The sequence below is a fragment of the Magnolia sinica genome, chromosome 10 (genome assembly GCF_029962835.1).
Source record: "Magnolia sinica isolate HGM2019 chromosome 10, MsV1, whole genome shotgun sequence".
Classification (NCBI taxonomy): Eukaryota; Viridiplantae; Streptophyta; class Magnoliopsida; order Magnoliales; family Magnoliaceae; genus Magnolia; species Magnolia sinica.
This window is the reverse complement of record NC_080582.1, coordinates 86,015,398-86,027,682: the sequence shown is the minus strand read 5'-3', so window position 1 is coordinate 86,027,682 and position 12,285 is coordinate 86,015,398. Positions and strand designations below refer to the sequence as shown.

Here is a 12,285-nt window from a genome sequence, read left to right as displayed (position 1 = left end):
TGAACTTAGAGATTTTAGGCCAATTTACACTGTTCCCATTAGTGGGCCCGATCTGAGTTTTTTATAAGCTTCTTTTTAACCTGTACTGTTAAATAAGAGCCTTCATCTGGTGGACGGAATGGATTTGACATATCTAACGTGATGGACCCCACAAAGTTGCGTGTTTTACGCGCTGGGTAGGCCGTTGGATTAGGTCGCGAATTGTGCAGTGAGGAGCTCACAGCTATAGCGTGGTGAGATAGTCTCTTGCGGCCCACCGTGATGTATATGTTTTATCCATGCCGTCCATCCGTTTTTCCGCTTCATTATATGGCATGATACCAAAATTGAAGCATATCCAAAGCTCAAGTGGACCACACCACAGAAAACAGTAGGGATAATGATGTCCGCTGTTGAAACCTTCCTAGGGCCCACAGTGATGTTTATCTGTCATCCAACCTGTTCATAAGGTCAAAAACACCTGGATGAAAGGAAAACACAAATATCAGCTTATCCAAAACTTCCGTGCCCCCTAGACGTTGTCAATGGTAGCCTTTCAATTCCCACTGTTTCCTATGATATGGTCCACTTGAGCTTTGGATATACTTAAATATTGGTCTCATGCCTTAAAATGAGCTGGAAAAACGGACGGACGGCGTAGATAAAACACATACATCACGGTAAAGGGTGGTGAGCACCTCACACAAACTGCGTCTTGTAGACGATTCCAGTCCCTTGTTCGTTGGATGTGGGCCACTGGTCCATTTTCCTAACCGTCATCACGTGTGTTGCCCGAGTGGTGATCACGCAGGCTTGGCTTGTGGGCCAGTGCATCTAGATGCTAGCATGCCACGGTGAATGACATCCCTCTACACTCAGATCCGTAGCTCAACTGGCAGACTGAGCGGAGATGCCTCGTTTCAACACTTAGGTCTCGGTATCGATCCCCGATCCCTAGTGGGGGTGGCTAACTTGGAGTGTGTGTACTGACATGGCTGTGTACTAACAAGCTAACCCAAAAAAAAGAAAAAAGAAAAAAGAAAAAAAAGAATGACATCCCTCTAACCAACATGCCACATTGGCAAACGTGGGCCCACAGGCAGTCTTAGTGGGTCTCTTTCAACTAAGAACTGCAGGACTGTGGTGGGCCACAATAAGACATGATAGGTTCCCCACGCTGAGATGAAGATTGTCCTAAAAAATTTAATCAAGAAGTGGGCCCACCATGTTGTCTATGTGAAATCCACTCCGTATATTCAGGAGCACACCTTCATGTAAGACCCTGGGCTGAAAATCAGCCAGATGCTTAACTCAGGTGGGCCATACCACAGGGAAGACCATAGGTTTGTGTGGGGCAACCATGAAGTGTTTCTTTCACCAAACCCATTTTTCAGGTGAGGGATGAAGTAAAAAAGAAAAAAACATCAGTCTGATCCATGATTAAACGCGGGCCATACCACGTGAACTTAAAAAGAGTTCTTAGGCACAATTCTAAGTTGTCCACATTGGTGTGGCCCATCTGAGTTTTCTTATCAGGCTGATCTTTTGTGGGTATGGTTAACATAAGGGTTCTTACCTGACGGACGGAGTGGATTCACAAATACATCATGGTGGACTCAACAAAGCATACTTAAATCAGGTGGTGTGGATGATTCCTGTCCTTAGTTGTTCCATCAGATACGGTGATTATGGACACCAACATGACCATCTAGACCACTCATCGTGTGTGTCTCCACCATGGATTGGCAACATCCATAGAGCCTCTTCGATTTAGACGACATCCCAACCGTGCAAGAAGACACTTGGGGAGTAACAATCAACAGGCAAAATTAAAAAGCCACATCCAAACCAGTCACTAGCCAAAACCTAATTCTCTGAAATACTTCCAAACTCCAACATAAAACCCAACTCCTCTCTCCAATTCAAACACAACCACCTCCCCCCTCCTATATAGTAATCAACCCATCCTCATTACAAAAGCTTTCACACCTTAATAACAAAAACAAAATAAAAAGAACAAGCACAGAAAAGCTATACACCCAAGTTGAAAACACCATCACCATAATTGACCCAACAACCCAATTCACAGACACGATGCGGCCCCACCTTACACCGGTATTACGTCAATCTTTGAGGTGTCCTCACATCTCAAAACGATCCCTTCGAGACTCGCTGGGAGGATGCACTTGGCCCACTGGCATCCTGTCGAGAAGGGTTCCGCAGGTGGGACAATCATCAGCACGTTATCGTTCCTCTGGACGACCCCCATAACACTAACAGTGCTCCCTTCTTTGATGTACCTGCAGAGACAACACACATATTGAGCATTCTGAAAACAGCGGCCCATTTTCAAATGCAATTGTCTTTTTCTCATTGTACTATATATATATGGCCGGCAGCCAGCAGTGTCTGGCCAAAATATTATACTTCGATTGAAGGGTTGCACTTTTTCCGCCTTCTCTTAACATCTATCTACAGGCCACTGGAGGGTTAGGGTCTTTGAATTTGGAGGACTCTTTAGAGTCTTGATTGGTGGAGCTGGTCAGATCCTAAGGTCTGTCTGCCCTGGAGATGGGCCCCAGTAACACTTGATGAAATTCAGCAGAAAGTCAGCAGATGTTTGGTATGCCAGTGAACCGTCATCACCTGAAAACTATATGAGATGGATAAAAGATATACGACTTCCAAGGCCCATTTGGACGCACTTGCAAAAAAAAGGGGGACTTTCCAGAGAAGGGGATTTCAGGCCTGCTTTTTCAGTGGACTCCATGAAAACCAATCAATTGGCTTTTGTTGAGTCGTAATTTTAGCACCTGTTATATTGAATGGGATGGTGAAACAGGGGTTTGCAAAGTGCATCCAAACACACATTAAAAAAAACTGCAGTGTGGCTCAGATGGGGGTTTACACCTCAAATGCCCCTTTGGAGGGTGTGTCCAAATGGGCCCTTAAGGTAACACTAGCACTTAGGGCATCTCATTCATAAACAGGAAATCAACTGGTGCAACTTGCAACAGGTATTTCTACTTATGAATCAGATAGAAAAATTCTCGAAGTTCGAATTACCCTTCTTTTAGGCGCATCACACGATCATCACTCGAAAGGTTCCTCTCCCCCAACCACCTAACGAATTCTGGAGATAATTCTCTGTTCTTCTGATTGATGTCAACGACGATAGACTCATCAACATATGGAGTCACCCTAGCACCGTAGCCTGTTTTAACCAATGCTCTCAAACCAGACTGGAAATCAGAGATGTAGAAGTCGACAACATGCCTCTGCCACAGCCCAAATTCAATAGAGTAAATAAAGGTCCCAACCAAAATAAAAAAAGAAAAAGAAATAAAAAGCAACGACAGAGGCATATGAACTTGCTCTTTAGGCTGCATTTGGCTGCACCAAATATCATAAAATTTCACAATAGTTCATAATTAATCAGTCTAATTTGGGGCAAAATATTGTGAAAGTTCATGATATGTGGCGCAACCAAATGCAGCCTTATGGAAAAGCATACAGGCATAACATTCTCTTTCCCTTGAAACGAAAAAAAAAAAGAAGGACACATGACTCGTGTCTTTTGGTGAGGGGTAGCAATGCAACTCGTGAAGATTGGGTCAGACCAAGGGTCAACACAAGCCCGACCCAACCTCAAGAGGATTCAACCTGCAACCTGACGCAACCTGAATTCCTCTCAACTCTAAGCTGAACCAACCCAACCTGACGAAATACATGTAATTATTCCCAGCCCAACCCAATGAAATACATGCGATTATTCCCAGCCCAACCTAACCCAACCCAATTTCACCCCTAAGCCAACTCAAATTGGATTGGAGATTATCAACGTCAACCCAAGTTGCAGCCCTAGTGAGGGGTAGATCACAGGACTGACATTCACCATTAGCCAACTTCCTAATGTCTTCAGAATCAACGCAGTAAATTCTGTTAGGTTATTCATCAAAATAACCCAAATGGTTACTTATCTCTACCTACCTCTAAAGATCTGAGTCCCCAAGTGAAACGGCGATGCATGGCATTAGCAGCCTTTGAATCCCATCCCCTGTATTCATATAAACTTGTAGATGTGTACACGCATCTAGGGACCTTTTGGAAGGATGATTCAAGGGGCACATTTCCACATGTAACTACCTGCGAGTAATCAATATACAATGAGTTAGAAACAACACAAATCACTAGGAGTGAAGCACATGTCAGCGGGTACACAAATTTTAAAATCCAAGAGCATTTTTCTTGGAGCACATAACCAGAAACACATTTGATCTAATTTGAACTGAAAAAATACATACATGACTGGCCAAAAAGAAAAAGAAGAGGTGGAAAGAAATATAAAGGAAAAAAAAACAAACAATTGATTGCTACCTATGATATATGTGTTAGCATTAGCATTTTAATCCTTGGGCTATGGTTAAAACCAAAGACACTTGAAACAGGACATACTCGTAGCAATCAAGTTCTAATATGTTATTGTTCGTTCCCAAATGGCAGCAAAAAGACCACTTTTCATGGGCAACTGTTTCCATCGCATTCTTGTAAGAAAAAAGAGAGAGAATGTGTTATCTTTCCCCTTTTCTCATTAATGGTCACCTAGTTAACTAATATTGCACTTTGCAAGCAACATCTAATACAGTAAATCATTTTATCTGTTTTGATTAGCAGCATTGCGTCCAGAAGACAATCCCTATTAGTTTTCTAGTATAAATCTTGTCTCTTCTTTCCATTGTCTACAAGTTAATGACAGCATCATCATACCGTATTCCACATCTATAATTCTTGAAAGGTTTATAGGCTCTGTTGAAGACATTATCCAGAAAAAAATTACTCAGTGTTTTCTGAGCTCAACTTATGTGCAAACAAATTCCCTTTTTTTTTTTGAGAGGTAAAATTTGGGTAAGATCCACCAGAATGGGAAGCCTTAACCATATCTGTGGTAACAGGTAAGCCCAGAGGTTGTTCCCGTCCCTCTCAGGGTAGAGGCCAACCGTCTCTCCTTCCCATCCCTATGAGAACAATATTTTTGTCCTCAACTTTTTTTTTTTTCTTTCACTGTTATTATTATTATTATTATTTTTTGAAAGATCCTGCACACCTCACTGTTAGTTTCACATCGGATTCTGAAATCTGAAATCTGCAGAATGACTTTCATGTGTAATTGATTAAAAAAATGTAATAAGCAGTGTCTCCACTGAAGCAAACTTGGAAAAAAAATGAAAAGGGTATGTGTAGGTGTGCAGTAAAAGCATCTTTGAATGATTATGCAAGAATGAACCACTTGCATGTGTACTACAAGAATCTTTACAAGATTGTGCACGAATTCATAACTGCTGATGCAAAGAAAACAAGGGCAGAAAATCTCAAGAACAGATACAAGATGCATAAACCAGGCCAGATAAATGGATTGACAAGTCTTAAAACTTGGCGCCAGTGCTCAGCTTGGGAGTCTTGGACACAACCAGAACTGCTGCGTAGATGCCGAGTCAGTACAGGCTTGACTGAGTTGTTTAAGGAAAAATACAACGGTCCTGCCTAGGTGTGGGCCAGGCCAACCTCTGCCCAATCCTGGCCTGCATTTTTCAACATGCGCCCAAACCCGGCCTGGGCCAAAATAGTCCAGCCGAGTCTGGGCCAAAATGTTTATGCTGAGGCCAAGACCGAGCCGAAACGAGAGAGAGAGAGAGAGAGAGAGAGAGAGAGAGAGAGAGAGAGAGAGAGAGAGTTTATATATATATATATATATATATATTGAAGACACAGGGTGTCCCCACCTCTTTTTTTGAAGTGAGACTAATCCCTGCGGATACACGTAATCACCCACAACCACGTGTATCGGGTAAAGCCAAGGAGGGGAATCAAACCCTCACCTATAGGGAGCAAACCTATGGTGAAGACCATTTGTGTATATATATGGGAAAAGGTACTACGCGCTCGACCTCACGATAAGCTCCCGTGAGGTCGAGCTGTGTGGGCCCCACCGTGATGCATGTTGACCATCAACACCGTGCATTTGATGGGTCCCCTTTAAATTATGGGATATCCCAAAAATCAGCCATATACGGAACTCAGGTGGACCATACCATCTAAAATCATGTGAAGACACAGTTAAAACATATAAAAGCACTTGGTGGGGCCCACCTGAAATTTGCATGCGTCTGAAACTTGGTCTAAACCCTCATCCAAGTGGGACACACATAATGGATGGGCTGGATTTGCAAACCACATCTCGGTGGGCCCCAAAAATGATTATGAATGTTTTAATGGTGCACGGCCCCTCCCCACTTCTGTATGTGGTGTGGCCCACACAAGTCACGGATTGACTTGATTTTTGAGACCTAGGCCCACGATGGAATGGTGCATCTGACTGATCGGGTAGATGTTCGAAACGCATCACGGTGGGGCCCACACAGCTCGACCTCATGGGATGGACTCGTGAGGTCGAGCGCATAGTACCTTTTCCCTATATATATATATATATTGTATATTAAAAAATTGCCCCTGCAAACCCTAATGGGATGGGCCAGTACTGATTCAAGGTGGGCTGATGGGCTGTGTACATAGTTCAAACCCGGCCCAATTGAAAAAACGGGCTTGAATTTTAAGCCCGAGCCTGGCCCTCTGGTGTGATACTCCAGCCCAAGTTCAGCCAGAGGTGGACCAGGCCCGAAAGCCCGATGGGCCAGCCCTAGTCCTGCCGGTAGAAATGACTGCCTATCCATAAGGCCAGAGAAACCAAGCAACTCAGCCAGACCCATACCAGTTGACTCAATTGTAACACGTAAAAAAACATTCTCCAAGTCAAGTAGGCTTGTTATGAATAACCAATTGCACAATGACATGTATAGATGACTTCCAAAGCTAAGTACACTAGGCCAAGTCCTGAAACCATTCGATGGGACTGATTGAACTTCTGCCACATCAGGTGAAAATAATAAAAAACCAATATGAGAAAGACTGCATAACAAATATGGAGGATGTGCAATGTGAGAAAACTAAATGGGTGGAGCCATAAAAGGAGCCTTATGAATTATCCATTGCTAAAAATTATACAAGTCTTGCCTACATACCCCAGAGACTTTGACAAATTGCCCATCTTTAGCGGTTCGAAGCTCTGCATCAGGATAACGGGCTATGAAACCTGTGACAGCTCTCCTTCCCCAACAATTATTCCAAGTGAAAAGTGCAGCGACGGCTCCGAACAGAACCACAACGACAATGAGAAGAATGGCATTGTGGACAGCTCCGAGAATAAAACCACCAGCAATGAATCCCATGACAAACAGCAAAATCACAGACCACAGTATTGACTTTGGGAAGCTGCTCTTGAAGGAATAGTCATCCTCCTGGCTAAGATTAGTAACAGCTTGATTATGGGCTATAGAAGCATTATGTAGCTTCATAGATCCAAAAGAATCCAATGGACCCGATACTTTCCGAGGGGCACCGGATGAATTCAGTGGCCCTGAAGAAATAGGCCCAGATGTAATGAGCCCTGTGGCAGGGAGCACCGGGGTGAGAGGACCTGATTTTTGGCGGACCATTGGGGTGACCCCACCAGATTGAGGACCCGATGACTTCTTAATTGAATCTCCGTGTCTGTTAAGAGGGCCAGAATTGGACTTCTGTCTATTTGATCCTCCTGTGACCATTGAAGCAGATCCGGGAATTCCTGCAGATGACACAGGACCGGAGGTAGAATAGCTGGCCCGAGCTGCAACATTGGGCATGATTGGCCCTGAGTGAGAAGCGGTGCCTCCGAATGATCCAGTCCGTGAAGGGGCACCAGCTATCGGTCCAGACTTCCTTGACCTTGAGCCATCTACAGGAATATCAAACATTTTTCCAAGTTCCCCAGACTTCTTGATATCTCCTCCTGTGTAAGGCATGGCCGTGGAGCTGATTGTCGGAGGCCTCTCCTTTGGCTGCTCAGGGCGGCCTGAAACATAAAGGCCATTGCTGAGCTGATGGGATGGGAATCTAGAACCCATCAAAGCTTAGAAGAAACCGATGGAAATCGGCACACCAAATGCCACCCCGAACTTCTGTGAATCAAATGCGGATGCTACAACTATGGCTCCAAAGGGAAGGAAGCAGAACCAAAACAAGGTATCCAAGACCACTTGTATCAGCTTGATGCGGTAGATGGCAGAAAATCACAGTGCCTTGAAGTGGTACATAAAAGAATTCTGAAAATACAACAGAAAGCTCATCAGAAGACAGTTACTGGGATGAAGATAAACAAGCTCACACGTCCATCAAAACTAATACTAAACCTGCATGATAATTGATGATGCTTGGACAAGGGCAATGACAAGCTGACAATTAATTTAGCACATGTAAACTTCAACTAGATGAGACATTTCTTTTCACCCCTTCATCATCATTCATTAAGCATACAAGGCTTCTCTCGATAGAAATCAAAAGGCTCAAATTGAGTTTAACATCAAGCTTGAATCAAAAAGCACATCGAGCATGCCACGCTTGAATGAGAAATTGAGCAAGATAACATTTAGATCAAAACCATGCATAATGAGAAATAAAAGGGGGAAAAAAAAACTCAATTAATATTCAGATCTGGAACCATGTGGACAACAAGCCCACATTCCCATTTCCAATGAAATCAAGAAAAACAAAAAAGAGACAACCCTAAATAGAGAGAGAGAGAGAGAGAGAGAGAGAGAGAGAGAGAGAGAGAGAGAGAGAGAGAGAGCATTTCCACCAGAACCACAATATTAATCAATGCAAGGATTCTAGAAACACTACCATTTCCACCATATAGAGTTCCACAGGCAGAACCCAGATCCAACTCGTGTTATGGAACAAATCCACATTGCCATTTTTGTTGAAACAAAGCAAAATAGAAAATTAAAACCTAGTTTATACAAGGACACAATTCCCACCATCTGGATCCCCAGAACCAGAACCCAAATCCCAGATAACACAACAGGCTCATGTCCGCAATTCCTTCAAGATAACGCAATGGGCTCCTGTCCGCAATTCCTTCGAGATAACACAACGGGCTCATGACAAAGGTCCAAAGCTTTATTAGCCAAAAATAACAAGTAAAGATCTAAAAACCTAGATTGAGACCAACAAAAGAACAATCTACCATTTCCACCACCCAGGATGCCATGACCACAACCCTGGAATAAATCTGCAGTCTTGTTTTTGCCAAATGAAATGCAAAATGTGAGCAACCAAAACCTTAAATGAAGACAAATGGGAAAAACCCTACCTTTTCCACCATCCATTGTGCCAAAACCAGAAACCATGTCCAAACCACTTGACTACACAAACTGACATTACCATTTTCTGTCCAAATCAAGCAAAGTGATCAAAAACCGTAAATCGAGAGTGAATGAGGAAATTTAATTTTTTTTAAAAAAGTTTCAATATTTCCACCATCTGTAACGCCAAAACCAGAACCCAGATTCCAAATCACATATATCGACAAGCCCAAATTCCTGACTAGGCCGAAAACAAGTGAAAAGAAAGCGATCCAAAACCCTAAATAGAGATTAGGGGGGGAAAAACCATGGTGTAAAAAAAAGTTACGATGTAGCCGTAAAAGCCATTACGTAAAGGAAACGGTCGGTCACCCAGTTACGTTATATCGGGGTGAATCAGGCCATTTTTAAAAAAGGCCACTGTTACGACCATAAAGGTCTCATTTTGAATTTTAAAAATAAAAAATAAAAAAAAATTCTCAAGTTTTTCCACTTCACTATGCATTTCAACCTTGAAGGGAACTTAGAAACTAGTTTGAACTAGATGTAAGGATTAAAATATGAAATTGTATGGGGTTCAATAAACTGAAGCAGAGCGGACCATGTTGAGAAATATTGGAAGGGGTAAACTATCACTTCTTCTTTTTTCATTTTTCAATCTTCGTTTTGTTGTACTAATATGTAACGGGACCTAATCTACCAAATCATGATTGACTTGTGTTCAAAGACTAAATATAGTAATTACATAACGGCCTATAATTGGGCCATCAACTCATAATTACTCATATGTAGACTTATAATCTTAATTATATATTGATATTAGATATTAAGAAGCCTAAAGAAAGAAGTTTTATCGTTTTAGAGTTAGTTTTAAGTTAATATATCAGGAAGCCAGAGACGGCATTCTTACTAAGGAATGGCCCGTTTCACCATCAAATATATGTTCAAAACCAGGAGAAAAAAAAAAAACATATTTGGAATCCTCATTCTTTTGAAAATTTCCATTATTTCCTTTATAAAAATTTGAACGTTACAGGGCCATAACAGCCACTATTGGGGTCAAAAGCCATTATGGCCCGTATCGTAACGGTCACATGACTAACGTTACCATTAACGAATACCTTGGGAAGAACAAAGGCCATTTCCACCACCTGGAATGAAAAAACCAAAACCCAGATCCCAAGTTACGCGACTTAATGCTCCCACATTCCCCTTTTTCACTGAATACGAGCAAAATTAGAGATACCCGAAACCTAAATCAACATTAAATGAGTGAAAACCTGACTGTTTCTACCATTTGGAATTCCAGGACCTGAACCCAGATCTCAAATCACATGACAAAACAAACGAACGCTCCCATTTCAGTGCAAAACCAGAAAATTACAAGAGATCCAACATCCAGATTGGAAGGAGAAAAAACCCATACCATTTCCACCTTCTGTAATCCCAAAAACCAGAACCCACATCGCAAATCATGTGATAGACAAATCCACATTCCAGTTTCTGCTCAAGCCTATCAAAATGAGAGAGAGACTCAAAACCCTGAATCAAGATTGAGAGAGAGGGAGAGAACACTACCATTCCCATCATCTGGAACCTTACAAACTAGCACGCAGATCGCAAATCACGTGACCAAACAAACCCACATTCCCATTTCTACACAAAAGCAGCAAAGTGAAAGAGACTATAAAAACTCTACATCAGGACTGAAAGAGACAACACCCAACCACTTCAACCGTCTGGAATCCCAAAAACTGGAACCCAGATAGCAAATCACGCGACTAAACAAACCCGCATTCCCATATTAGCTCAAAACCAGAAAATTGCAAGAGATCCAAAACCCTAAATCCAGAAAGGAAGGAGAGAAAACCAAACCATCTCCACAATCTGGAATCCCATAAACCAGAAGCCAGATCGCAAATCATGCCACAGACACCCGCATCACCGTTTATGCTCAAAGCTATCAAAATAAGAAAGCCCTATATCAAGATTGAGAGAGAAAGAGAGAACTACCTTTTCCACAATCTGGAATCCCGAAATCAGAACCCAGATCCCAAATCACGTGGCCTAGGCAAACCCACATTCCCGTTTCTACACAAGCTTATCAAAATGAGAAAGACGCAAAACCCTAAATCGAGAGAGAGAGAGAGAGAGAGAGAGAGAGAGAGAGAGAGAGAGAGAGAGAGAGAGAGAGAGAGAGAGAGCTACCACTTCCACCATCTGGAATCCCGAAAACCAGAACCCCGACCCCAAATCACGTGACTACACAAACCCACATTCCCATTTCTGAACAAGCACAGCAGAATGAGAGTGACTCAAAACCCCACATCGAGGCTGAAAGAGACAAAACCCTACCATTTCAACCGTCTGGAATCCCAAAACCCGAATCCAGATCCCAAATCAAGCGACCAAACAGACCCGCATTCCCATTTATAATGAAACCCAGCAAAATGCGAAAGACCCAAAATCCTAAATCGAGATTCAGAAACCAGAAAGGGAAAGAAGGAAGTGACAGAAAAAAATTGGAAGAAAAAATGGAGCAGAAATGACAGAGATTTTCATACCAGGAGTGAGAAATCAGGAGATTTGGGGAACATGATCGATCAAAGAAAAGCAGGAAATAACTGAAAGCTGCGATCGATCACCATCGCCATCTGCAGAGAGAGAGAAAGAGCTGAAAATCTACTGCTTGTCTGCTGTAAAAACCTCCAAAAAACAGAGAGAGACCTTCCACCTTCCCCCCTCACTTCCCACTTGCTTTCTTGCGTTAAATGCAAACACCCCCCTCTGTTTTGGAATATCGCAATTGCCTCCCTTTGTAGTTTGCCCCGAGCCGTCTCAGAGTCGGCACCAAATGACTAAAATGCCCTCGTCTTGAGGGGGGTGTTTTTTACCTGAATGTCACCCAACTGTCCTGGCCGTTAATATTGGACGCCAAAAAGCTCTAGCTTAATCGAATAATCTAGTCGTCCGCCCCCACCCGAAAACCTCCAATTGCATGTGGCGGGCTGCCTTTTAGGGGGTGTTTGGGGCATGCTATTATTAGATGGGATTAGGTGGGATGGAATTG

The 12,285-nt window shown here is 42.7% G+C and overlaps 1 protein-coding gene and 1 non-coding gene across 2 annotated transcripts; both read right to left on the bottom strand.

The window, feature by feature from the left end:
* Nucleotides 1–1,877: 1,877 nt before the first annotated feature.
* LOC131217279 (uncharacterized membrane protein At1g16860-like) lies at nt 1,878–11,974 on the bottom strand. The gene is made up of 5 exons (XM_058212188.1): nt 11,780–11,974; nt 7,056–8,174; nt 3,970–4,125; nt 3,046–3,257; nt 1,878–2,279 (listed from the first exon to the last, which is right to left on the bottom strand). The coding sequence occupies exons 2-5, from the start codon at nt 7,974–7,976 to the stop codon at nt 2,087–2,089; spliced, it is 1,482 nt and encodes a 493-aa protein (XP_058068171.1). The 5' UTR covers nt 7,977–8,174; nt 11,780–11,974; the 3' UTR covers nt 1,878–2,086.
* On the bottom strand, nt 4,874–4,998 carry LOC131217980 (U6atac minor spliceosomal RNA). The gene has a single exon (XR_009157560.1). It is a non-coding gene; the product is annotated as a U6atac minor spliceosomal RNA (small nuclear RNA).
* Nucleotides 11,975–12,285: the final 311 nt, after the last annotated feature.